The sequence below is a fragment of the Oncorhynchus keta genome, chromosome 13 (assembly GCF_023373465.1).
Source record: "Oncorhynchus keta strain PuntledgeMale-10-30-2019 chromosome 13, Oket_V2, whole genome shotgun sequence".
Taxonomy (NCBI): Eukaryota; Metazoa; Chordata; class Actinopteri; order Salmoniformes; family Salmonidae; genus Oncorhynchus; species Oncorhynchus keta.
This window is the reverse complement of record NC_068433.1, coordinates 50,826,027-50,850,907: the sequence shown is the minus strand read 5'-3', so window position 1 is coordinate 50,850,907 and position 24,881 is coordinate 50,826,027. Positions and strand designations below refer to the sequence as shown.

The 24,881-nt window shown below is 43.3% G+C and overlaps 1 protein-coding gene across 14 annotated transcripts in view; it reads left to right on the top strand.

Moving 5' to 3' along the window:
- The window catches only part of LOC118392522 (ras association domain-containing protein 8), a 33,227-nt gene extending 8,373 nt beyond the window's left edge, over positions 1-24,854 (top strand). Inside the window, exons 2-9 of one of the 14 annotated variants that reach the window (XM_052460632.1) lie at positions 10,130-10,303; positions 12,069-13,000; positions 20,946-21,072; positions 21,353-23,136; positions 23,219-23,467; positions 23,627-23,709; positions 24,032-24,114; positions 24,507-24,854. In XM_052460632.1, coding sequence (XP_052316592.1) covers positions 10,192-10,303; positions 12,069-13,000; positions 20,946-21,072; positions 21,353-21,468 — 1,287 coding nt within the window. In that variant the 5' untranslated portion in view covers positions 10,130-10,191 and the 3' untranslated portion in view covers positions 21,469-23,136; positions 23,219-23,467; positions 23,627-23,709; positions 24,032-24,114; positions 24,507-24,854. Of the gene's footprint in view, positions 1-10,113; positions 10,304-12,068; positions 13,001-20,945; positions 21,073-21,352; positions 23,137-23,218; positions 23,468-23,626; positions 23,710-24,031; positions 24,281-24,506 lie in introns of all 14 variants that reach the window. The other 13 variants (XM_052460630.1, XM_052460626.1, XM_052460628.1 and 10 more) reach the window with 13 other exon arrangements.
- Positions 24,855-24,881: the final 27 nt, after the last annotated feature.

Here is a 24,881-nt window from a genome sequence, read left to right as displayed (position 1 = left end):
TTCCGAAGGCTCGCAAAAATGTTGAATGCGTGCCACAGGGATGGTGGCCTGTGTTGACTCCCAATGCTTCCCACCGTTGTGTCAAGTTGGCTGGAAGTCCAATTGATGGTGGACCATTCTAGATACACACAGGAAACTGTTGCGTGTGAAAATGAAAACCCCAGCTGCATTGCAGTTCTTGACACACTCAAACCGGTGCGCCTTACCCATTCAGCCTCTGAATGGCACACATACACAATCCATGTCTCAATTGCCTCAAAGCTTAAAAATCCTTCGTTAACCTTTCTCCTCCTTCATCTACATGGATTGAAGTGGAAAATCTCACTGGTCCTCCCCAAAGCCAATACCTAATTTGACCGCCTTTCCTTCCAGTTCTCTGCTGCCAATGACTGGAATGAATTGTAAAAATTGCTGAAGCTGGAGACTTCTATTTCCCTCACTATCTGAGAAGCTAACCGATCCCTACAGCTGTACATAGCCCAATTGTAAATAGTCCATCCATCCAATCTACCTACCTCATCCCCATATTGTTTTTATTTACTTTTCTGCTCTTTTGCACACCAGCATTTCTACTTGCACATCATCATCTGCACATCTATCAGTCCAGTGTTAATTTGCTCAATTGTAATTACTTCGCTACTATGGCCTATTTATTGCCTTACCACCTCACGCCATTTGCACACACTGTATATAGACTTTCTTTTTTTATATTGTGTTATTGACTGTACTCTTGTTTATTCCATGTGTAACTCTGTGTTGTTGTTTATGTCGCACTGCTTTGCTTTATCTTGGCCAAGTCGCAGATGTAAATGAGAACTTGTTCTCAACCAGCCTACCTGGTTAAATAAAGGTGTTCTCAACCAGCCTACCTGGTTAAATAAAGGTGTTCTCAACCAGCCTACCTGGTTAAATAAAGGTGTTCTCAACCAGCCTACCTGGTTAAATAAAGGTGTTCTCAACCAGCCTACCTGGTTAAATAAAGGTGTTCTCAACCAGCCTACCTGGTTAAATAAAGGTGTTCTCAACCAGCCTACCTGGTTAAATAAAGGTGTTCTCAACCAGCCTACCTGGTTAAATAAAGGTGTTCTCAACCAGCCTACCTGGTTAAATAAAGGTGTTCTCAACCAGCCTACCTGGTTAAATAAAGGTGTTCTCAACCAGCCTACCTGGTTAAATAAAGGTGTTCTCAACCAGCCTACCTGGTTAAATAAAGGTGTTCTCAACCAGCCTACCTGGTTAAATAAAGGTGAAATAAAATATAAATACATTTAACAAGTGACATCTATAAGGGATCATAGCTTTCACCTGGATTCACCTGGATTCACCTGGATTCACCTGGATTCACCTGGATTCACCTGGATTCACCTGGCCAGTCTATGTAGTGGGCAGAGCAGATGTTCCTAATGTTTCGTACACTCCGTTAAATATTGAGTACCTCGTTACACCAGTTACTGAAAGGACAATTGAGAACCCAGATGAACTTGTGAAAACACATGACAGATTGCACGCTGTGGCTTGTTTACTGCTACTTGGCTTTCTCCATCCCCTGTTGTCAACATAAGCTCCTCTTCTTACAGGGTTAACAGCTTATTGCTCTCCCCAAGCTGCTTACGTTCAACCTTTTGAGGCTCCACATTTTCTCACTAGGAGCGATGCCGTGGAAGATGATTAGGTGCGCCATCCTGAGTAATGGGATTTTAAGCATGTGACCAACAGAGTGAGCTGATTTAGCCATGTGTCTTAGTTCACTATTCGTTAAGGTTGGCCTTAGAACTGGAAAAGGCAGCTGTGCATTTATAAAAACAAAAAAAAACGTAATGAACCAAGCATGTGGATTCAAAAATCTATTTTGTTTTTACGCTGGTTTTGTCATCAGTAGTGGAAGATATGGTTTTGATCATGTCTGCCGACTACAGTAGACCACCAGACTGTTGTATAAGTAGCAGCATCAGTTGAAGGCACATTCTGTGTTTTAATTTGAAGATACTTCATATCCTGTTGAACTACCCCTGGTCTGCTGAAATTGTGATTCAATAGAAGCTGCAGTCTTTCCCTTCAATTACTCCTCATTCAAGCATCCCCTGGTCTTTCAAGAAAAGGCCTACTAGGGAAGGTCATTTTGTTTTTGGAAACTCTTGAAGCCTATATAACAGAATTGATTTGAAAGTTAATATTTTCCAACTATAGATGAACAGCCAAGTGATGGAATTGGTCTTGGAGCAGCATTTGCTCAGTCATTTCCAGCTGAATGAGATCAGGAAATAGATTCTCGCTGTGCCCAGTGAGTCACCACAACGGTGCAGTAAATTATTGCCTCATTAACCTCACTGGGTGACTTCAAATGAACTTTTCTTAACTGAGTGTAAGGCTACCAATCTACTACTAATAATAACCTCCCCTGATTCTAACAAAACTGACAGCTCTCTGTGTGGCAAAGTGCATATTATTTCCTTTTTTTTCATATTGGCTGACTATGAATTTTAAAACTAAGCATCAGCTTTAACATTAGTTGGCCATATGTGAAAGCTCACTTAACGTCCTTGCCTACCTTCATTATAAACTGAACGTCTTTTAAACTCTGATGACAGTGAGGCATTTGGAACTACTGATCAGACTGGCTGATTCGGTCCAAAGGAGCTGAATTTTTTTTCTCCCTTCCTCCATCGGTCTTAAAGGGCACCAGAGAGACCAAAACTGTCTGTTTGGTGACTGACTAAGCTGAAGCTCCCTGTTATATAAGTAAAAACTAAATTAGCTGAATATGCTGCTGGAAAGGTAAGTCTAGGCACAAGTTTCAGGTATTGTGAGTAAGAAATGTCAGTCACGTGATTAACAGGTGTTGTAACATGTGTTGTAAACACACAGTTTTTGGGAAATCTCTGTGATATAATTCCAGGCGAGCCAATCCTAGGAACTCCTCGGCCAATGCCATGTTGTTTGCGATGCCATGTCTGCTATCTGCAGCTAGCCTCCCAGCCTCAGAACTGGATCAGTAGCAGTTCAGCTCTGCCTGGTTCATTACTCCAACCTACAGTATCACCAGGAAAAGAAGTGATTTTGGCTGCTCGGGGATCCGTCTGTACTCAGTAAAGCTGGCGTCAGATTAAGTGAAATGAAATGTAATTTTAGACAGGCAGAGAGTGGGACAAGTCTGTGGTCCTCCTGCTGAGGGGCTTACCTGGGAAAATCTCACCTGTTGAATATGGCATGTCTTGGGAAGAATGCAACGGTTGGGGATGGAGTTATTTGACAAATGACTGACAATGCCGACTGCCAATCAGCAATCAGCTATTTTATTTCTAGTACAGCACCCTAACATCAATCGTCTGTTTAGGCCTTCCTCTTGCTCTGGTGGAATAGTCAGATATTTTTATTTTTTATGATTACATTTTACCCCCTTTTTCTCCCAAATTTTGTGGTATCCAATTGTAAGTAATTACTATCTTGTCTCATCCCGTACGGGATCGGGAGAGATGAAGGTCGAAAGCCATGCGTCCTCCAAAACACAACCCAACCAAGCCGCACTGCTTCTTAACACAGCGCGCATCCAACCCGGAAGCCAGCCGCACCAATGTGTCGGAAGAAAACACCGTGCGACCTTGGTTAGTGTGCACTGCGCCCGGCACGCCACAGGAGTCGCTGGTGCGCGATGAGACAAGGATATCCCTACCGGCCAAGCCCCCCGTAACCCGGACGACGCTAGGCCAATTGTGCGTTGCCCGATGGACCTCCAGGTCGCCTGCGACAGAGTCTGGGCGCGAACCAAGAGTCTCTGGTGGCACAGCTAGCGCTGCGATGGAGTGCCCTAGACCACTGAGTCAGATATTTTACACGTTTTAATTCCAAACCATCTTTGCTTCAAAATGAAATGTCATTTTTTCCAAGGGTAAAATTGAGGTAAAATCTTGACGTTTCCAGTTTTTCACACTTGAAAGACTAGCCGCCCACTTTGACATTTCTATTAGCTGTTTCAAAGGACAGAGTTCCCTTGGCTTGGTTTCAGAAGCATGAAGGCATTGTCACCATACCAACAATTAGTATAAAATACAGGCAAAAAAATGTCAGCACAATTAGGCTGATAAACTCTCTGCAATGAGAGCTGGTAAATGAAATTTAGAATCCTTACCCTCTACTAGAGGTCGACCGATTAATCAGAATGGCCGATTAATTAGTGCCGATTCACAACAATCGGAAATCGGTATTTTTGGGCGCAGAATTTGTATTTTTTATTCATACCTTTATTTAACTAGGCAAGTTAGTTAATTAAGAACACATTCTTATTTTCAATGAAGGCCTAGGAACGGTGGGTTAACTGCCTTGTTCAGGGGCAGAACGACAGATTTTTACCTTGTCAGCTCGAGGGAAACAATCTTGCAACCGTACAGTTAACTTGCCTACCTGGTTAAATAAAGGTGAAATAAAAAATACATTTAAATAAATGTAAAAAAGGGTCTCTTCAAACAGTTTTCCTATGTGGACAGCCGAAGAATGCTTTTTGGTTCTAGATAGCACCTTTTTTTTCTAAGAGTGTATGCGTGAAGTCAAATCCAAACTGGCTTCCCTTCACACTTTTTTTATTGGTGCACCAGGACCATTCATATTTGAGCTCACTCAGTTTAGCTCAACGCTGATTGACTATTATTTTATACTGTTTTTCTATCAAGGGAGGCTTGCATTCAATGCTATGGGCGGCAACAATGTCATACTATTTTTGACCAGACCGCATCAGACAGATGGCCTACACATACACCGGCAGAGGGGCGCTGTTTCACTCACTCGGATCCTTTCTCTGGTGAGATACATTCAGCCTCTTGTGAATTGTAGAAAAATGATGAAACACAGAGAGAGAAAAGATATATTATTTTATGTTTTTGTAATAGGTTCATTTTTGGGGGGAATCCTGGCTTCCCTTAGCATCCATGAATACATGCCACTGTCCACAATACTAACTTAATTGACATTGAAAAGAAGGAAATATTCCAAAACATGCATCCTGTTTGGAAAAAAAGGCAGTAAATTAACACTGCAATTAACTTTATGTTCTGAATACAAAGTGTTATGTTTGGGGTAAATCCAATACAACACATTACTGAGTACCACTCTCCATATTTTCAAGCATAGTGGTGGCTGCATCATGTTATGGGTTGCTTGTAATCGTTAAGGACAAGGGAGTTTTTCAGGATGAAAAAATTGCAAATGTTGTACAATCCAGGTGTGCAATGCTCTTATAGACTTACTCAGAAAGATTCACTGCTGTAATCACTTCTAACGGTGATTCTAACACGTATTGATACTTGTGTACATTTTATATTTCTTTATTTCATATTCAATACATTTGCAAACATTTCTGTAAACACGTTTTTACTTTGTCATTATAGGATACTGTGTTTAGATGGGTGAGAGAAAAAATCTATTTAAACCATTTTCAATTCAGGCTGTAAGAACAAAATGTGGAATAAGTCAAGGGGAATGAATAATTTCTGAAGGCACCCATTGATCCCTGAAGAATCTAACTTAGAAGTGCCTCATGAGCTTAGTTCAATTGTCCTACCCCATCATAACCAAAGATATACACTTTTTTGCTCCAATGTCAACAAACACTGTATAGCCTCAACACGGTTAAAACTATAATGTTTATATCATGGGTGGTCAGTCCTTGCATCCATAACCCTATGAATTTGAGAGTGGTTACATTTGTCCAGGCCCATCCCTCAGCTTTTTACCAAAACCGAGGCGGTGTTAATTGTTTCAACTGCGGATTCTAGCTTTAAGAGGGCTCTGTTCAGCCCCTTACAAAAAATATCCACTGGGGGATAAGAATCACACCAAGACCCCACCAAGCCAGCCCAGAAAATGTGGCTTCTGTTTTTATTGTCCGTTGCTGGGGCTGTGTTTTTGTCTATGATTCTTCAAGTGTGTGTGTGTGTGTGTGTGTGTGTGTGTGTGTGTGTGTGTGTGTGTGTGTGTGTGTGTGTGTGTGTGTGTGTGTGTGTGTGTGTGTGTGTGTGTGTGTGTCGGTCATCAATTGCTGACATGGAGTAATAATGCTGAATGATGTCATTATGTTCAATGTCATCCGCTGCACCACTTTTCCTCTCCTGTATTGTTAAAACAAAACCTGCACAGAGGAACTCTCTTACCTCGAGCTTTGATAAAGAGAGTTTATGCTTATCCACAGTCTAGTCTACTCCACTCTTACCATATTGTAGAAAAAATGTGAAGTGACAGAAAAACATGGATTATTTCCTAATTGCCAGTGAATGTTTGTTCTTTCCCAGGGCTGAGCCAACCAATCCGGTCAGCGTTGTTGGGGCCTTACAAATCCAGGGACTAGTTGCCATGGCAAGATATTGTTTGCATCCAGTCATGCCAGCGCTGCCAATGTGGGCGGTCCCCTCGTCAGCATGCTTCTTTGTTTGTGTACCACTTGTTAGAACAACCCCCCTCGTCTGTTAACACATCCTTGGACCCTTTAAAGTTCTCTCTGTTGTGCATTGGTCTATCACTCATCTTTGGTTTTACCAGTGGAAAATCTGGAATAATATCTGTTTATTTTATCAACTGTACTTTTAATTGATTAGTATAGTATTTGGATATCCTATTTACTAAAGAAATAACTCAACTTAATAACAGGCACCATCATGATATCAAAGAACAATTTATTGTGGCTCAACCACAGCCACTTCTATTCTCACATTTTCTCTCCTGCGAAGCGGTGCAAAACTGCCAACCTTTCACTCTTCTGTGATCTTACTGTGCAGTAGAGTCCTTCCCCTCCCCCCATCTTCAAGGCATGGAGAGAATGTAGGTTGAATGGAGGGCCAGGCTAAAGGGAACCCTAAGTTTAGCTCCAGGTTTTCAGTGGAGGCCAGGCCAGACGGCCACCCTTCCTAGGTAAACTGTAGATACTGTAGCCCCTCAGCTGTCAGGGAAAGCAGGCTTCAGCCATGTGCTCTGACCCTGAGCAGGGAACCACAAAAGACCAGGGAGACCTGCCATATTTAGGTCATCGTGCTTCACAATCTCTTACCCTTTAGACTGGCGCCATGATTTAGTTATAGTCAAGGTAGGTCTGTACTGAAGAAAAGTCCAGATTTCCCACTCCTGACTGAAAGTGAATTTGGTACCACCAGAATTGAGGTATTAAGGTAAACACAGTATCAAATGTTTTATGCATGCAGCTATACTAATTTGTCTGTGTAGCATTCAAACACTGCAAGTAGGCTAAATGACGCTCAATGGCTTAAGTTTCTCCACTGCCTATTCTGAGGCTGTGCTTGCATCTGGTTGCCTAATACCCAGTACTAAGTGAAAGTCTTACGATGGAGGTGCAGCACTTCAGCACAAATATTCTCATAGATGTGTCCATACTATGTCCTCTTGGTAATTAGGAACACACAATATTGTGTGTATGTGGTCTTTGTTAGTTCAACTCGGGTCAGAACTATGATTGAGTGTCAATTGGCATTAAGACAGTAACAGTAGTACTGTATTTGATTAGCGATGTTGTGTCATCGTTACAGCGTATTTTCCACATTGATGATAATTGATGTATTTCACATTGTTCAATAACATCTATTAAGGCATTAGGCATCCAAAGTTACATCAATATTCTGATGAAAGACAGATGTTTTCTACAAAGCCAATTTGAAGAGTTCTGAGTCAGATGACATTTATACATGATCCACCAAAGAACCATGACTGTTGATATTCACCCCAAACAAATACTTTGACATTGAAGAAATAACTTTGATCTAAGTGCTAATTCATACATTTTGTAGTGCCTGTGTACGGGTGCTGATCATGTCAGATGTGAGTGTGAGCCTTACAGGATGAGGTAACATAGGCAAAATTGCCAAAGGAGAGAAACATTTGCACCCAGAGGGGGCCACAGGACAGAGTTTGAGAAACTCTGTATCTAATTTCTTTGTCATATTCTCTCATTACTGCTACAGTCAATATTGGCAGCCAGCCAATCCCATAGAATCAGAGCATATAAAGAAATATATATATATAGCATCAGTCAAAAGTTTGGACACATACTCATTCAAGGGTTTATTTGTACTATTTTCTACATTGTAGAATAATAGTGAAGACATCAAAACTATGAAATAACACTTATGGAATTCCATATGTGCAGACTGTCAGCTTTCATTTGAGAGTATTTTAATCCATATTGGGTGAACCGTTTAGAAATTACAGCACTTTTTGTACATTATCCCATTTTAGGGGAGCAAAACTATTGCGACAAATTCACTTATGTGTATTAAAGTCGTAGCAAGTTAAGTATTTGTTCCCATATTCATGGCACACAATGACTACATCAAGCTTGTGACTGTACACATTTGTTGGATACATTTGCTCTTTGTTTTGCGTTTTTGGGAGGATGCCCCGGAGGATGCCCCGTCTACTTCCCCTGCCCAATATGTACACCACAATTTCGCCCTTGTGAAGTAATGACATCCTTCATCCTTAGTAGTCAAGCTTATTTTTCCCCTCGAGGCTCTCAGTCGAAGAAGAGTGGTTTCAGTTATCCTTAACACGTGACAGATGTTGAGAATGGAGGATGGAGAGAGAATCTCACAGGGAGCTCCTCAGTCTGACACCCAGCCCCTGCCTTCAGAGGTCCCGTGATGAAGATTCTATACCCCAATCCATATTTCTCAGTATTCCACAAAGGGTATTTTTATGATCTTATCAAATGCTTGAGGGATGGAATTTATTAGATTGGAAAAACACCATACTTCTACATTGTATCATATAATCCCATATCCTTGCCTCCTCCTCTGCCACCCAAAATACAATTTACATGTGAACACTTAAAACCTGGCAGCCTGCACCTCTCTCTCCTACCCCTGAGCTGTGTGCAGCATGGGAATGGCCCTATTTACAGCCAGTTAACAGGCGGCTCTGGCCTGGAGATTCTGCAGTAACTGTCTACAGTTACAAATCACTCTGCCAGTTCCCAGTGCAACACAACACTGCCTTCGGGATTCCAAAGGCCTGTATACGTAGCGTGGTGCCCCTGAACAGATAGCTCAGTTAGGGAAGGCTTCAGTTACCAGAGGCGTCTCGGAGGGATACCCGCGGCAGGATGGTGTCGAACCAGAGGGAAAGTGACAGGGAATTGTTGTGAAGCTGGCAGCAGGTTTGATGAAGATGCTTAAAGAGGCAAGGGAGCTGTTCCCGCCTCACGTGTCATTAGGGAGTTAAGGATCAGAAAGTGGATAATGGGACGAAACGGGAAAATGGATGGCCGTTCCAAGAGAGGGATAAGAAATTATGCTTAAACTCCGGGCATCTGTGTTTTCCCTGGCCCGGGAGGCTGGTGGTTCAGATCTGCACTGTTGCATCTGCCTGATGCATTGCCAGGTCTGTAATGATTGCCTTTCAGCTAAGGTGCTTGTGTCGGCAGTTTAAAGGGTTCCTCATGCAAGCGACCAGCGAAAGCTTTCCCGTAGGCATTACCAAATAGAACCACCATCGTCAGATAGGGCCTTCGAGACAGACTGTAAGACACTGCATTAAACCGATTATTCCAATGATTAAATCTGTACCTCGAAACCAGAAACAGTAACTGAACTTTTGCTGAAGTTTCTCCTTTGTCCTTGGTAGTAGCTACAGAGGGACTCCTAAAGTAGCTTTAAAGTGCATGTAGTGCAGCAACAGATTCCTAATTTTTTGATTTATAAGCCTTTTTCTATCAATGTAACCCGCATCAGTTTGGAAATGCAATGCTCTGATTCTATGGGACTCTACGGCTGCCAATATTGACTGTAGCAGTAATGGGAGAGGAATATGACAAAGCAGTAAGACACGAGAGCAAGGTTTCTCAAACTTAGTCCTGCCCCCCGTTTTGATAGAGATACGGGGAGATATTGAGTGGTTTAATTCACATCAATGAACTGGCATCTTCTTTGCTGTCTCATCTCACTTGTAGTCACCAAGAAAGTTGCAATTTCCCAGAACCTCTGATGTGTACATTTTTAAGCTTACTGAGCAAGATGGATAATTTAGCATTGTTTGTGAGTCTCTGTATTTCAGTGTTTGTGTGTGTGCATTTTGGAACACAGTAAACTCACAGAGCTACATAGTAAACCCAGCATTTGACAGTCTCTCTGTTCTATAGAATGCTGGAGAGATTCTGTGTAGCGCCCCCTTGTGTGGAGGAGGAATGACGACGCCCCTTCGATGAGAGCCATGGAGCTGAAAGTGTGGGTGGATGGAGTGCAGCGGATCGTATGTGGCGTCACAGAGCACACCACATGCCAGGAGGTGGTCATTGCCCTGGCCCAGGCCATTGGTGAGTCAATCCATCCTGCAATATTGTCCAAACCCCCCCCCCAAAAAAATGTTTTTTTTTTTATTAAAGTGATAGTTCAAGGGATAAATTGAAAATAAGATTAAACTAAAGAGAACTACTGTACACCTTTAATCCTTACCATGTGTGAGAATGGATCCTTTTGCAGGACACGCATCCACAGTGCATGCAGCATATTTGACAGTCCGTTTCTGAGAGATGCTAAAGACGATGGAGTGCACCAAGATTAGAGTTGACTGGGAGTGAACAGAGAATCAAGATGAGGGTTAACCTGGGAGTAAACAGAGATTGTGAGAATCAAGATGAGCGTTGACTGGGAGTGAACAGAGATTGTGAGAATCAAGATGAGCGTTGACAGGGAGTGAACAGAGATTGTGAGAATCAAGATGAGCGTTGACTGGGAGTGAACAGAGATTGTGAGAATCAAGATGAGCTGTGTTGGGAGGATTCATAGATGTCATTGAGATGCTTGCAGAGGAGAAGAGTGAACTACATGATGACTGGATTGTATTCCCATAATGAAACCGCATTTATGTATATGAAGCTATTACCCCAAATAGCCGTAGAACCAGCGGGGAGCCACTTTTATGGCATAGAGCATGGAGCCACTTTTATGGCATAGAGCATGGAGCCACTTTTATGGCATAGAGCATGGAGCCACTTTTATGGCATAGAGCATGGAGCCACTTTTCAATTTTTTGCATTATGGAGATACAGAGTACTGTACAGACCTGTACTGAACTGTGTGAGTATGGCTCAGCCCGACAATACCCTGCTCATACTGTTTTCATTTCATACTGCTGTCATTTCATACTGCTATCATTTCATACTGTTTTCAGTTCATACTGGCACAGTTTTGCACTCGCACTGCTTAGAACCAAAATTCTGTGGAGATGTCATGGTTTACATAGGTCATTTTTATTATAGAGAAAATACTTGGAGGTCCTAGAGGTAGCATGTAAGGGTTAAATTAATCCATTGGATTTGTACATGCTATTCCATTGTGATCCATGCACAGATACATGATTGTAGGACTAACAGCTAAATGCTGTGTCTTCATCAACAGTACAGGAGTTATGGTCCAGGGCCTCTTTTGTATGTGTTCAGTCTTTTGTCTGGCCCAGGGTACTTTGATGTGAAAGGTCTTCAGCCAGATTCAGCTGTAGTGACAACTGTGTTCCTTTCATAGGGGTTCTGCTGTTGAGAGGGGGAAGACTGTTGCTTGGGCTCTTAACTGCAGCAGAACACACACACACACACAATTTTATTGAACCTTACTCCAACCCTAGCATGAATGGGAATGAATGGGAACTGAACAACTGCTCCTATATTTGAATAGAGAAATCCCTGTTGGGTTCTTCCTAGAAAAAACAACCCATTACTCTGAAAACTCTGCACAGTGCACACCCAATAAACTGTGTCTGAGGTAATTGTGAATGGTTCTTCCATAGAGTTTCCCTGTTCTTAGCAGAGGTAAAGAGATCAGATTAGGGTTGTGGCTGTGTTTCTGAATGCAGGAGGGGATAACAATGACAAAGTCAATGGTAGGTGATCTCTGTAATCTGCTGCTACTGCAGAGTGTAGTCTAGCTACTGGTCTGTATGTAACTGGTCACCGGCTGGTATGTGGCAAGAAATAGCAAACAAAGTTGCCGTGTGACTACTGTACATTGGTCATCTAAGCCCAATTACTTAGTAAAGCTCCAATTAATGAATCTGATCAAATCATTATCTCACTCCTTTTGCAGGGCGTACTGGCAGGTACACGTTGATCGAGAGATGGCGGGAGACGGAACGTCACTTGGCCCCGCATGAAAACCCTGTGGTGTCCCTCAACATGTGGGGCCAGTATGCCAGCGACGTGCAGCTGGTTCTCCAGCGCACCGGCCCCTCCCTCAGCGAATGTCCCAACTCCGACGGTGCATCCCGTGTGCCCGAGCGTGGCCTGTACCGCCAGAGCCTGCCTCCTCTGGCCAAGCTGCGCCCATCGGCCAATGACCGCTCGCTCAAGCGTCGGGAGCCCAAGCGTAAGTCCCTCACCTTCACGGCCAAGGGCTTGAGGGATATTTTTGGGAAGGGCAGAGATGCCGAGGCCAAGCAGCAGCAGAGAGCACTGAACCAGGGCAGGGGGGTGGTGTCTGTGCCCCTCAGTCCAGCCCGGGGGCTGGTGCGCCTGGTCCAGCTGCAGAAGGACAAGCTCCAGCTACTGGAGAGACGGCTGCAGGGCTCCGAGGCAGAGCTACACCGCTGTGAGACCGGTGATGTTGGCATGTGCATCGAGGGTCAGGAGGGCATTGGCGTGCTGGAGGAGGAGCTGGTGCGTCTGGAGCAGCAGCTGCGGAGGAATGAGGTGGAGATGTCCGAGGAGGAGTTCTGGCAGAACGAGCTGCAGATCGAGCAGGAGAGCGAGCGGCAGCTGAGGGAGCAGCTCCAGGAGCTGATTGTACGGGTGCGGGAGTGTGAAGCCCGGCTGGGGGAGTACCTGACCCGTATCCAGGGCATGGAGGCTGGCCTGGAGCAGGAGACTGAGCAGAGCAGGCAGGTGGACGAGGAGGAGGCCTGGGCCCAGCTGGGGAAGGTCAGGGCGGAGCTGGAGCAGCAGGTCCAACACAGAGTGCAGCTGGAGAGCAGCTGCAGGGCTGTGGACCGCTCACTGGGACAGTCCAGCAAGAAACTACAGGTCAGCTTTGGTAGAAGGAAAAATGTATAGGAAAACAGTGATTGTACATACACAAATTCAGCGTTTTAGGGAGGTGCTGGAGACTCTGAACACTGCAATCTATGCTCCTATGTGCTTTGACTGATGAAGACCTAAGGGATGAAGCATGTTCAGAAGCAGTAGAGAGAGAAGTGCCACACTAAAAATTTTCCATAGATTCCTAAATGTTTTGAAAACAACACATGATGTACATAAACAAACACCTTTTGTAAAATAGGGTTGAATACAACATTTATCATTGATTGGAAGACACACAAACACCTTATGTAAAATGGATGATGGTGATTATACTGTGATGATACCTTTTGCAGAAAACATTATAATGAAGTAAGACATGTAAGCCCATTTTAGAGGGCTGCATATTATCTGGAACATATACAGTACCAGTCAAACGTTTGGACACAGCTACTCATGCAATGGTTTTTCTTTATTTTTACTATTTTGTACATTGTAGAATAATAGTGAAGACATCAAAACTATGAAATAACACATGGAATCATGTAGTAACCAAAAATGTTGATGACAGCTTTGCACACTCTTGGCATCCTCTCAACCAGCTTCACCTGGAATGCTTTTCCAACAGTCTTGAAGGAGTTCCCACATATGCTGAGCACTTGTTGGCTGCTTTTCCTTCACTCTGCGGTCCAACTCATCCCAAACCATTTCAATTGGGTTGAGGTTGGGTGATTGTGGAGGCCAGGTAATCTGATGCAGCACCATCACTCTCCTTCTTGGTCAAATAGCTATTACACAGCCTGGAGGTGTGTTGAGTCATTGTTCTGTTGAAAAAATAATGATAGTCTCACTAAGTGCATACCAGATGGGATGGCGTATCGCTGCAGAATGCTGTGGTAGCCATGCTGGTTAAGTGTGCCTTGAATTCTAAATCAAATCACAGACCGTGTCACCAGCAAAGTACCCCCACATCATCACACCTCCTCCATGCTTCACAGTGGAAACCACACATGTGAAGATCAATCAATCCACCAAAAATCTCAAATTTGGACTCATCAGACCAAAGGACAGATGTCCATCGGCCTAATGTCCATTGCTCGTGTTTCTTGGCCCAAGCAAGTCTCTTGCTCTTATTGTTGTCCTTTAGAAGTGGTTTCTTTAAAGAAATTCGACCACGAAGGCCTGATTCATGTGTCCTCTGAACAGTTTATGTTGAGATGTCTGCTAGTTAAACTCTGTGAAGCATTTATTTGGGCTGCAATCTGAGGTGCAGATAACTTTAATGAACTTGTTCTTTTTTCTGTTTTATTTCACTGTAGAGCCTTCAGTCCCACTCAAAATGCCTTAGATAGCTCTTTCGTCCCACCCGACACATGCGGAGACCTCACCTGGCTTAACTTGTCCCTCCAGATACAAAACCTCTCTCATCGTCATTCAACACCTAGGTTTACCTCCACTGTACTCACATCCTACCATACCCTTATCTGTACATTATGCCTTGAATCTATTCTACCACGCCCAGAAATCTGCTCCTTTTATTCTCTGTCCCCAACGCACTAGATGACCAGTTCCTATAGCCTTTAGCCATATAGCCTTTAGCCTTATCCTACTCCTCCTCTGTTCCTCTGGTGATGTAGAGGTTAACTGTAGCCCCTAGTTCCACTCCTATTCCCCAGGCACTATCATTTGACTTCTGTAACCGTAAAAGCCTTGGTTTCATGCATGATAATGTCCGAAGCTTCCTCTCTAAGTTTGTTTTACTCACTGCTATAGCATAACCCGGATGTCCTAGCCATGTCTGAATCCTGGTTTAGGAAGGCCACCAAAAATATAGAAATTTCCATCCCCAACCACACCATATGTGAATTAATTGTCCCTCATTTATCTTCAGAGTTTGTACTGTTAGGTGACCTAAACTGGGATATGCTTAACACCCTGGATGTCCTACAATCTAAACTAGATGCCCCCAATCTCACACAAATGATCAAGGAACCTACCAGGTACAACCCTAAATCTGTAAACACAGGCACCCTCATAGATATCATCCTGACCATCCTGCCCTCTAAATACGCCTCTGCTGTTTTCAACCAAGATCTCAGAGATCACTGCCTCATTGCCTGCATCCGTAATGGGTCAGTGGTCAAACGACCTGCACCCATCACTGTCAAACGCTCCCTGAAACACGTCAGCGAGCAGGCCTTTCAAATCGACCTGGCCAGGGTGTCCTGGAAGGATATTGATATCATCCTGTCAGTAGAGGATGCCTGGTTATTTTTTTAAATGCCTTCCTCACCATCTTAAATAAGCATGCCCCATTCACGAAATTTAGAACCAGGAACAGATATAGCCCTTGGTTCTCTCCAGACCTGACTGCACTTAACCAACACAAAAACATTCTATGGCGTTCTGCATTAGCATCGAACAGCCCCCGTGATATGCAACTTTTCAGGGAAGCTAGAAACCAATATACACAGGCAGTTAGAAAAGCCAAGGCTAGCTTTTTCAAGCAGGAATTTGCTTCCTGCAACACAAACTCAAAAAAGTTCTGGAACACTGTAAAGTCCATGGAGAATAAGAACACCTCCTCCCAGCTGTCCACTGCACTGAAGATAGGAAACACTGTCACCACCGATAAATCCACTATAATTGAGAATTTCAATAAGCATTTTTCTACGGCTGGCCATGCTTTCCACCTGGCTACCCCTACCCCGGTCAACAGCACTGCCCACAGCAACTCGCCCAAGCCTTCCCCATGTCTCCTTCTTCCAAATCCATTCAGCTGATGTTCTGAAAGAGCTGCAAAATCTGGACCCCTACAAATCAGCCGGGCTAGACAATCTGGACCCTTCCTCTCTAAAAATTATCTGACAAAATTGTTGCCACCCCTATTACTAGCCTGTTCAACGTCTCTTTCATGTCGTCTGCGATTCCCAAAGATTGGAAATCAGCTGCAGTCATCCCCCTCTTCAAAGGGGGGGGGGGGCACTCTTGACCCAAACTGCTACAGACCTATATCTATCCTACCCTGCCTTTCTAAGGTCTTCGAAAGCCAAGTCAACAAACAGATTACCGACCATTTCGAATCCCACCATACCTTCTCCGCTATGCAATCTGGTTTCAGAGCTGGTCATGGGTGCACCTCAGCCACGCTCAAGGTCCTAAACGATATCTTAGCCTCCATCGATAAGAAACAATACTGTGCAGCCGTATTCATTGACCTGGCCAAGGCTTTCGACTCTGTCAATCACCACATCCTCATCGGCAGACTCGATAGCCTTGGTTTCTCAAATGATTGCCTCGCCTGGTTCAGCAACTACTTCTCTGATCGAGTTCAGTGTGTCAAATCGGAGGGTCTGTTGTCCAGGCCTCTGGCAGTTTCTATGGGGGTGCCACAGGGTTCAATTCTTTGACCGACTCTCTTGTCTGTATACATCAATGATGTCACTCTTGCTGCTGGTGAGTCTCTGATCCACCTATACGCAGACGACACCATTCTGTATACTTCTGGCCCTTCTTTGGATACTGTGTTAACAACCCTCTAAGCGAGCTTCAATGCCATTACAACTCTCCTTCCGTGGCCTCCAATTGCTGTTAAATACAAGTTAAACTAAATGCATGCTCTTCAACCGATCGCTGCCTGCACCTGCCCACCTGTCCAACATCACTACTCTGGACGACTCTGACTTAGAATATGTGGACAACTACAAATACCTAGGTACCTGGTTAGACTGTAAACTCTCCTCTAGAATTGGCTTCCTATTTCACAACAAAGCATCCTTCACTCATGCTGCCAAACATACCCTTGTAAAACTGACCATCCTACCAATCCTCGACTTCGGCGATGTCATTTATAAAATAGCCTCCAATACCCTACTCAATAAATTGTTATGCAGTCAATCACAGTGCCATCCGTTTTGTCACCAAAGCCCCATATACTACCCACCACTGCGACCTGTACTCTCTCGTTGGTTGGCCCTCGCTTCATACTCGTCGCCAAACCCACTGGCTCCAGGTCATCTACAAGACCCTGCTAGGTAAAGTCCCCCCTTATCTCAGCTCACTGGTCACCATAGCAGCACCCACCTGTAGCACGCGCTCCAGCAGGTATATCTCTCTGGTCACCCCCAAAACCAATTCTTCCTTTGGCCGCCTCTCCTTTCAGTTCTCTGCTGCCAATGACTGCAACATACTACAAAAATCTCTGAAACTGGAAACACTTATCTCCCTCACTAGCTTTAAGCACCAGTCAGATAAGCTCACAGATTACTGCACCTGTACATAGCCCATCTATAATTTAGCCCAAACAACTACCTCTTTCCCTACTGTATTTATTTATTTATTTTGCTCCTTTGCACCCCATTTTTTCTATCTCTACTTTGCACATTCTTCCACTGCAAATCAACCATTCCAGTGTTTTACTTGCAATATTGTATTTACTTCGCCACCATGGCCTTTTTTTGCCTTTACCTCCCTTATCTCACCTCCCTTGCTCACATTGTATATAGACTTATTTTTCTACTGTATTATTGACTGTATGTTTGTTTTACTCCATGTGTAACTCTGTGTTGTTGTATGTGTCAAACTGCTTTACTTTATCATGGCCAGGTCGCAATTGTAAATGAGAACTTGTTCTCAACTTGCCTAGCTGGTTTAAATAAAAATGATTGGGCTGACTCTTTTCTCTGTATAAATCAACGATGACACTCTTGTTGCTGGTAATTCTCTGATTCTTCTTTGGAGACTGTGTTAACAAACCTCCAGACGAGCTTCAATGCCATACAACACTCCTTCCACGGCCTCCAACTGCTCTTAAATGCAAGCACAACTAAATGCATGCTCTTCAACCGTTCGCTGCCCGCGACCGCCCGCCCGTCTAGCATCACTACTCTGGACCCCGCCCGTCTAGCATCACTACTCTGTTAGAGCGTTACAACATAAATTTAGAAATCTATATTATTCAATTATTGCACCCACACTGCTCCCGCCGCCAACGAGCATCTGTGTTGCCAAGGGATAAAATACAAGTCAGTTCTATTTGTGACGCAAATCACGCTGCAAGTCCGGCCTCTCCCATCTCCTCATTGGTTTATAGAAGCAGATACCCACATGCCATCTCGTCATTGGTTATACCTACGTGGGTGACTGCAAGACGAACGAGGTCAGTGGCGGTAATGCACCTAATTTATGAAAGTTGCCAATTGCAATATAAAGTCCAGAGAAGAAAAGGCCTGGAAGGAGGAGAGATGGCTAGAAACGATTTGGTTGACCGTTTTATGTGTGGATTAATTGTCGGAATAGAGGACCTTGTGTATTTCAGGTAAAATAACAACTCAATGTTTATATCCCAGGACAAATTAGCTAGAAAGTGCAAGCTAGCTAGCTAAATTGCCATAAATGTTTAATACTTTTCGACCTGTCCCCAAATTAATGTAATTGGTTCAGAGTTTGTTTTGATATTTTAACCTGAGTGTCATGATCACGTTTGGTGTGGGTGGACAAAATTCATTTATGCACGATGGCGCACGTGCGCAGCCATTTTGGGTTCCATGTTAGAATATGTTGACAACTACAAATACCTAGGTGTCTGGTTATACTGTAAACTCCCCTTCCAGCTTTACATTAAGCATCTCCAATCCAAAATGTAGAATCGGCTTCCTATTTCGCAACAACGCATCCTTCAGTCATGCTTCCAAACATACCCTCGTAAAAATGACAGATCATTGACATCGGTGATGTCATTTACAAAATAGCCTCCAACACTCTACTCATTAAATAGTCTATTACAGTGCCATCCTTTTTGTCACCAAAGTCCCATATACTACCCACCACTGCGACCTGTATGCTCTCATTGGCTGGCCCTCGCTTCATATTCGTTGCCAAATGCTCTGACTCCAGGTCATCTATAAGTCTTTGCTAGGTAAAGCCCCGCCTTATCTCAGCTCACTGGTCACCATGGCAGCACCCACCCGAAGCACGTGCTCCAGCAGGTATATTTCACTGATCACCCCCAAAGCCAACTACCCCTTTGGCCGCCTTTCCTTCCAGTTCTCTGCTGCCAATGACTGGAACTAATCGAAAAAAATCACTGAAGCTGGAGACTCATATCTCCCTCACCAATTTTAAGCATCAGCTGTCAGAGCAGCTTACCGATCATTGCACCTATACGTAGCCCATCTGTAAATAGCCCACCCAACTACCTCATCCCCATATTGCTATTTATTATTTTGCCCCTTTGCACCCCAGTATCTCTACTTGCACATTCATCTTCTGCACATCTATCACTCCAGTGTTTAATTGCTAAATTGTAATTATTTCGCCACTATGGCCTATTTATTGCCTTACCTCCCTAATCTTACTACATTTGCACACACTGTATATAGACTTTTTTATTGTATTATTGACGGTACGTTTGTTTATCTCATGTGTAACTGTGTTGTTGTTTGTGTCGCACTGCTTTCCTCTATCTTGGCCAGGTCGCAGTTGTAAATGAAAACTTGTTCTCAACTGGCCTACCTGGTTAAATAAAGGTGGCAGTTTTTGCGACTGCACTTGAAGAAACTTTCAAAGTTCTTGAACTTTTCCGGATTGACTGAACTTCATGTCTTAATGTAATGATGGACTGTCATTTCTCTTTGCTTATTTGAGCTGTTCTTGCTGTAATATGGACTTGGTCTTTTACCAAATAGGGCTATTTTCTGTGTACCACATCTACCCTGTCACAACATAACTGACACATTATTAATTCAAAAAATAATTCAAAAAATTCCACAAACTAACTTTTAAAAAGGGAAAATTGAAATGCATTCCAGGTGACTACCACATGAAGCTGGTTGAGGGAATGCCAAGAGTGTGCAAAGCTATCGTCAAGGCAAAGGGTGGCTACAATGAAGAATCTCAAATATAAAATGTGATTTGTTTAACACTTTTTTTGGTTACTACATGATTCCATATGTGTTATTTCATAGTTTTGATGTCTTCACTATTATTCTACAATGTAGATAACAGTAAAAATAACGAAAAACATTGGAATGAGTAGGTGTGTCCAAACCTTTGACTGGTACTACATATATATATTTTACATTCGTCTGGCGCTGAATTTATATTTGTTTGGATTCATGTCCTTGACAAAACCATGTTTACAATGCAACATAACTGTTTATTAATTTAAGCATGGTTTCTCACTGCTTGGGAATGTTTTTGAAGTTACTGTGTTTGATTGAAAAGGGCCCTGTGTTTTTAGTAGGAACATTTTGGAGGCCTCTTATTAGTTCTCATGATGTAACGTTTACTTACAGGGTGGAGTACACCACACAGGCTACATTTAGACAGGCAGCCCAATACTGATCTTATTTTCACTAATTGGTCTTTTGACCAATCAGATCAGCTCTGAAAAAGAGCTGATGTGAAAATTTATTTTGTGATTGGTCAAAAGACCAATTAGTGGAAATAATCTGCCTGATTGGGCTGCCTGTCTAAATGCAGCAATAGTGCAGCAATAGTGTTGGCGTGAGGTAAAACAGTTATTTTAAAGATTTGGGTGGTGAGTTATATACTACTGGTGATTTTGGGGCCTGAAAATAATTTCAGATCTACTCCACCAGACTTACATTACTCTTTCCCTAGAACCAACTCTTCCTTAGCTGGGCCCTAGAATGACTGCTCCTTTATTGGGTTTAACCACCTGCAATATGTATGTAACCGTAAACTGTCTGATTTTAAAGGTTCTTCTCAATGCAACAATTCCACCTGCAAATAGCCTTAAATGTAAAGGAATACAATTCCATGAGATAAAGATATATTTTAAACATCGTATGAATCTATAAAGTTGCTTGTTAGGCACGAGTGGCCAGGTGGGCCCCATCAGTTGACAAACCGAGTATAGAGGGAAGTGGAACTGACAGTAGAAACTGCAGGGGAAGTAAATGACTAGTTGAGTGGTTGTTTGTTGCAGGAGAAGGAGCAGGAGTTGGAGCAGTTGACCAGGGAGCTGAGACAGGTGAACCTTCAGCAGTTCATCCATCAGACTGGCACCAAGGTCAGCGTTCTACCAGCCCAGCCCAATGACCAGAATAACACAGGTACACACAAGCATTACAAAGTTTCCTCGTCAGATTTTCTGCCCAATCTGGGCTCAAACATTTCAAACATTGTATTATCCAACACTACCCCCTACTGGAAGTTAGTACACCATGTCAGGTTTTTGTAAAGCTCTTTATTTGGATAGTAATGTTACATTTTGTCACACCACAGTCTAATTTACACACTAAATGCACAACCTGAAAGTAAAGAAGTTTAATTTAAAATTAAAATAACACAACATAGACTTCTTGATGACTTCCTCCTCCCCTCTATCTCCAGACCTCCAACCAGGCTCGCTGAAACGTCTGGGCTCCTCCCGCCTCCTCCCCGGCGACCTCCGAGCTCTGCAGAGTCCAGTGTCCTCAGGCTTCAACCCTGAGGGCATCTACGTCTGACCCCTGACCTTTACCTTCTGATGCCTACCATCAGTGACCCTCTGCTGGAGTTGAGTCGGCTTCTCCCCTGGAGGAGCCATCTCTTATCTCCATTGGAGCTCCACCAGAGGAGGCTGGTGGGAGGAGCTATAGGAGGAAGGGCTCAATGTAATGGCTGGAATGCAATAAATGTAATGGTACCAAACACATGGAAACAACCATTACAATGAGCACTTGCGCTGGCAGCTCATCCCCTAGCCTCCTCTGATCTCCACCCTGTCCTCCCACAATGCCATCGTTCCCCTTCTCTCTGCTGCGTTTCCTCCATCTTCCATAAGAACACACAGAGACCCCCAACAGTTTTGTCAAGACTATAGGATTTAGAATGTTTGCCTCGTTTTGGCTGTTCTGCCACTGGTAGATAGCTGGAGAGCTCGACCATGTTCTTGCTATGCTTTTCAAACAGTCATGCATCTTTTGAGGTACAGAAGGCCCAATTTCAAACAGAACGTTTTAGCCTCACCTCTGTGCACTTCTCTATTTCCTCTCAAAGACCTACAAGGACTGAGTAGATGCGAGAAATATGGTATTAACACCACTTAGCACTCTGTTACCTTCATATAGCAAGCTAATGGACTAGTAAAGTGCACAATCACAGCCATGTGATGACTTAACTAAAGAGTCCACTGCTGCCCCTGGCCAACCATGAGGAAATCCAGCTGTTTGTAGGGGTTGAGACTAAAGAAAGTCCCTTGGAGATCATGCGATATAGAGGAAATTAAAATATCTTCAGACAACCATGATTTACAAAGACAGAGGTCTCAAAAGTCTAATGGCCATTTGTTACAGAAACAGAATGGGTCAGAAAACCATATTTTACACAGGGAGGCCACCTTGTCTGAGACCTGTGGTGTGTAGCAGAGCCATATCTGACTGCCTTAAAGACTTTAAGAACAGTAAAGGCTGTTATAACAGATACTTATAGTCAAGGCAGCTATGCTCCAGAGATCTGATGCACCTTTTATGGTCAACACAGCAGTCTAGTGACTAATTTTTGATCAGTTATGTGATTTTTTTTTATTTTTGTGACTGATGTCAATAGCTGTATAATCTGGTCTGCCACTGGGTGGCAGAATACATCTCATAAAAGATTTCACTAGGATCTTAATGTTGGTAATTTCATATTGATTATACTTGCAAAAATATTACATTATGCAATTTATGTGGTTATTCACTTTCATCATTGGTATCTTTTAGTATGCTGTAAGTTTACCGTTGCACTTTTACTTTGGAAGGGCTTGTAGAATTTGTACTTACCACTTAGTTTTTAGAGATAATGTCTTGTTTGTGTTGTGGTTTTCTTTTATCATTTGTAACCTCTTGAATAATTGTTGGTTTGTCTATTGTCTTACATGGCTAATAATTTTTCTGAAGTTAAATAGATGTCTCACATGAACCAAAGCAAGTTAGACAATGTGATTGGTGGCGGTCAACCTGAATGTACTTAATTTGTTAAAACATAACGAGCTCTGTAAATACCTTTACAGGGACCACTGTATCTGCCTCCACTTTAAAAGTGATGCATTTGTAATGGAGAGAATTATTGGACTGTGAATGTATCTGTCAATAGATCGAACTCCACTCTGTGGTTCTTCAGCTTCGTGGAGAGAGGACTGTGTGAGATAAAAGGTTGTTATTTGGTTGTGGACTAGTTGATACCAGGGAACCCACCAACAGCAAAGCCGGTGGAGAGGACTGTGTGAGATAAAAGGTTGTTATTTGGTTGTGGACTAGTTGATACCAGGGAAACCCACCAACAGCAAAGCCGGTGGAGAGGACTGTGTGAGATAAAAGGTTGTTATTTGGTTGTGGACTAGTTGATACCAGGGAAACCCACCAACAGCAAAGCCGGTGGAGAGGACTGTGTGAGATAAAAGGTTGTTATTTGGTTGTGGACTAGTTGATACCAGGGAAACCCACCAACAGCAAAGCCGGTGGAGAGGACTGTGTGAGATAAAAGGTTGTTATTTGGTTGTGGACTAGTTGATACCAGGGAAACCCACCAACAGCAAAGCCGGTGGAGAGATGAGATAAAAGGTTGTTATTTGGTTGTGGACTAGTTGATACCAGGGAAACCCACCAACAGCAAAGCCGTGGAGAGGACTGTGTGAGATAAAAGGTTGTTATTTGGTTGTGGACTAGTTGATACCAGGGAAACCCACCAACAGCAAAGCCGGTGGAGAGGACTGTGTGAGATAAAAGGTTGTTATTTGGTTGTGGCAAACGGTGGAGAGGACTGTGTGAGATAAAAGGTTGTTATTTGGTTGTGGACTAGTTGGAACCCACCAACAGCAAAGCCGGTGGAGGAGGACTGTGTGAGATACCAGGGAAACCCACCAACAGCAAAAAGGTTGTTATTTGGTTGTGGACTAGTTGATACCAGGGAAACCCACCACCAACAGCAAAGCCGGTGGAGAGGACTGTGTGAGATAAAAGGTTGTTATTTGGTTGTGGACTAGTTGATACCAGGGAAACCCACCAACAGCAAAGAGGACGGTGGAGTTAGGACTGTGTGAGATAAAAGGTTGTTATTTGGTTGTGGACTAGTTGATACCAGGGAAACCCACCAACAGCAAAGCCGGTGGAGAGGACTGTGTGAGATAAAAGGTTGTTATTTGGTTGTGGACTAGTTGATACCAGGGAAACCCACCAACAGCAAAGCCGGTGGAGAGGACTGTGTGAGATAAAAGGTTGTTATTTGGTTGTGGACTAGTTGATACCAGGGAAACCCACCAACAGCAAAGCCGGTGGAGAGGACTGTGTGAGATAAAAGGTTGTTATTTGGTTGTGGACTAGTTGATACAGGGAAATCCACCAACAGCAAAGCCGGTGGAGAGGACTGTGTGAGATAAAAGGTTGTTATTTGGTTGTGGACTAGTTGATACCAGGGAAACCCTGTGTGAGATAAAAGGTTGTTATTTGGTTGTGGACTAGTTGATAACACAGGGAAATCCAAACCCCGGTGGAGAGGACTGTGTGAGATCAAAAGAGGTTGTTAGGTTGTTATTTGGTTGTGGACTAGTTGATACCAGGGAAACCCACCAACAGCAAAGCCGGTGGACGCACGTCAAGGTCATTAGACGGACCTAAAGCTCGTTCCATTCAGTATTATTGATGTCCTAGTTTGGATCATGAAGGGTTGAGCTGTGTCGCCAAAATGTAACCCACTAACACAAGAACAATGGCGCTTAACAACGTACACAGCATAGACTATTAGCATGCCTTACTGAATTGTAAATAATCACTACATAGTATTGGAATATTTTTACAATATTTAAAATAATGCATAATGCTGACAAAGACAATAGTTGTACATAATATGAATTAACTTTGGTTTTATCCTGCTACTCTGTGGACAGCTTGGTGCATGCACT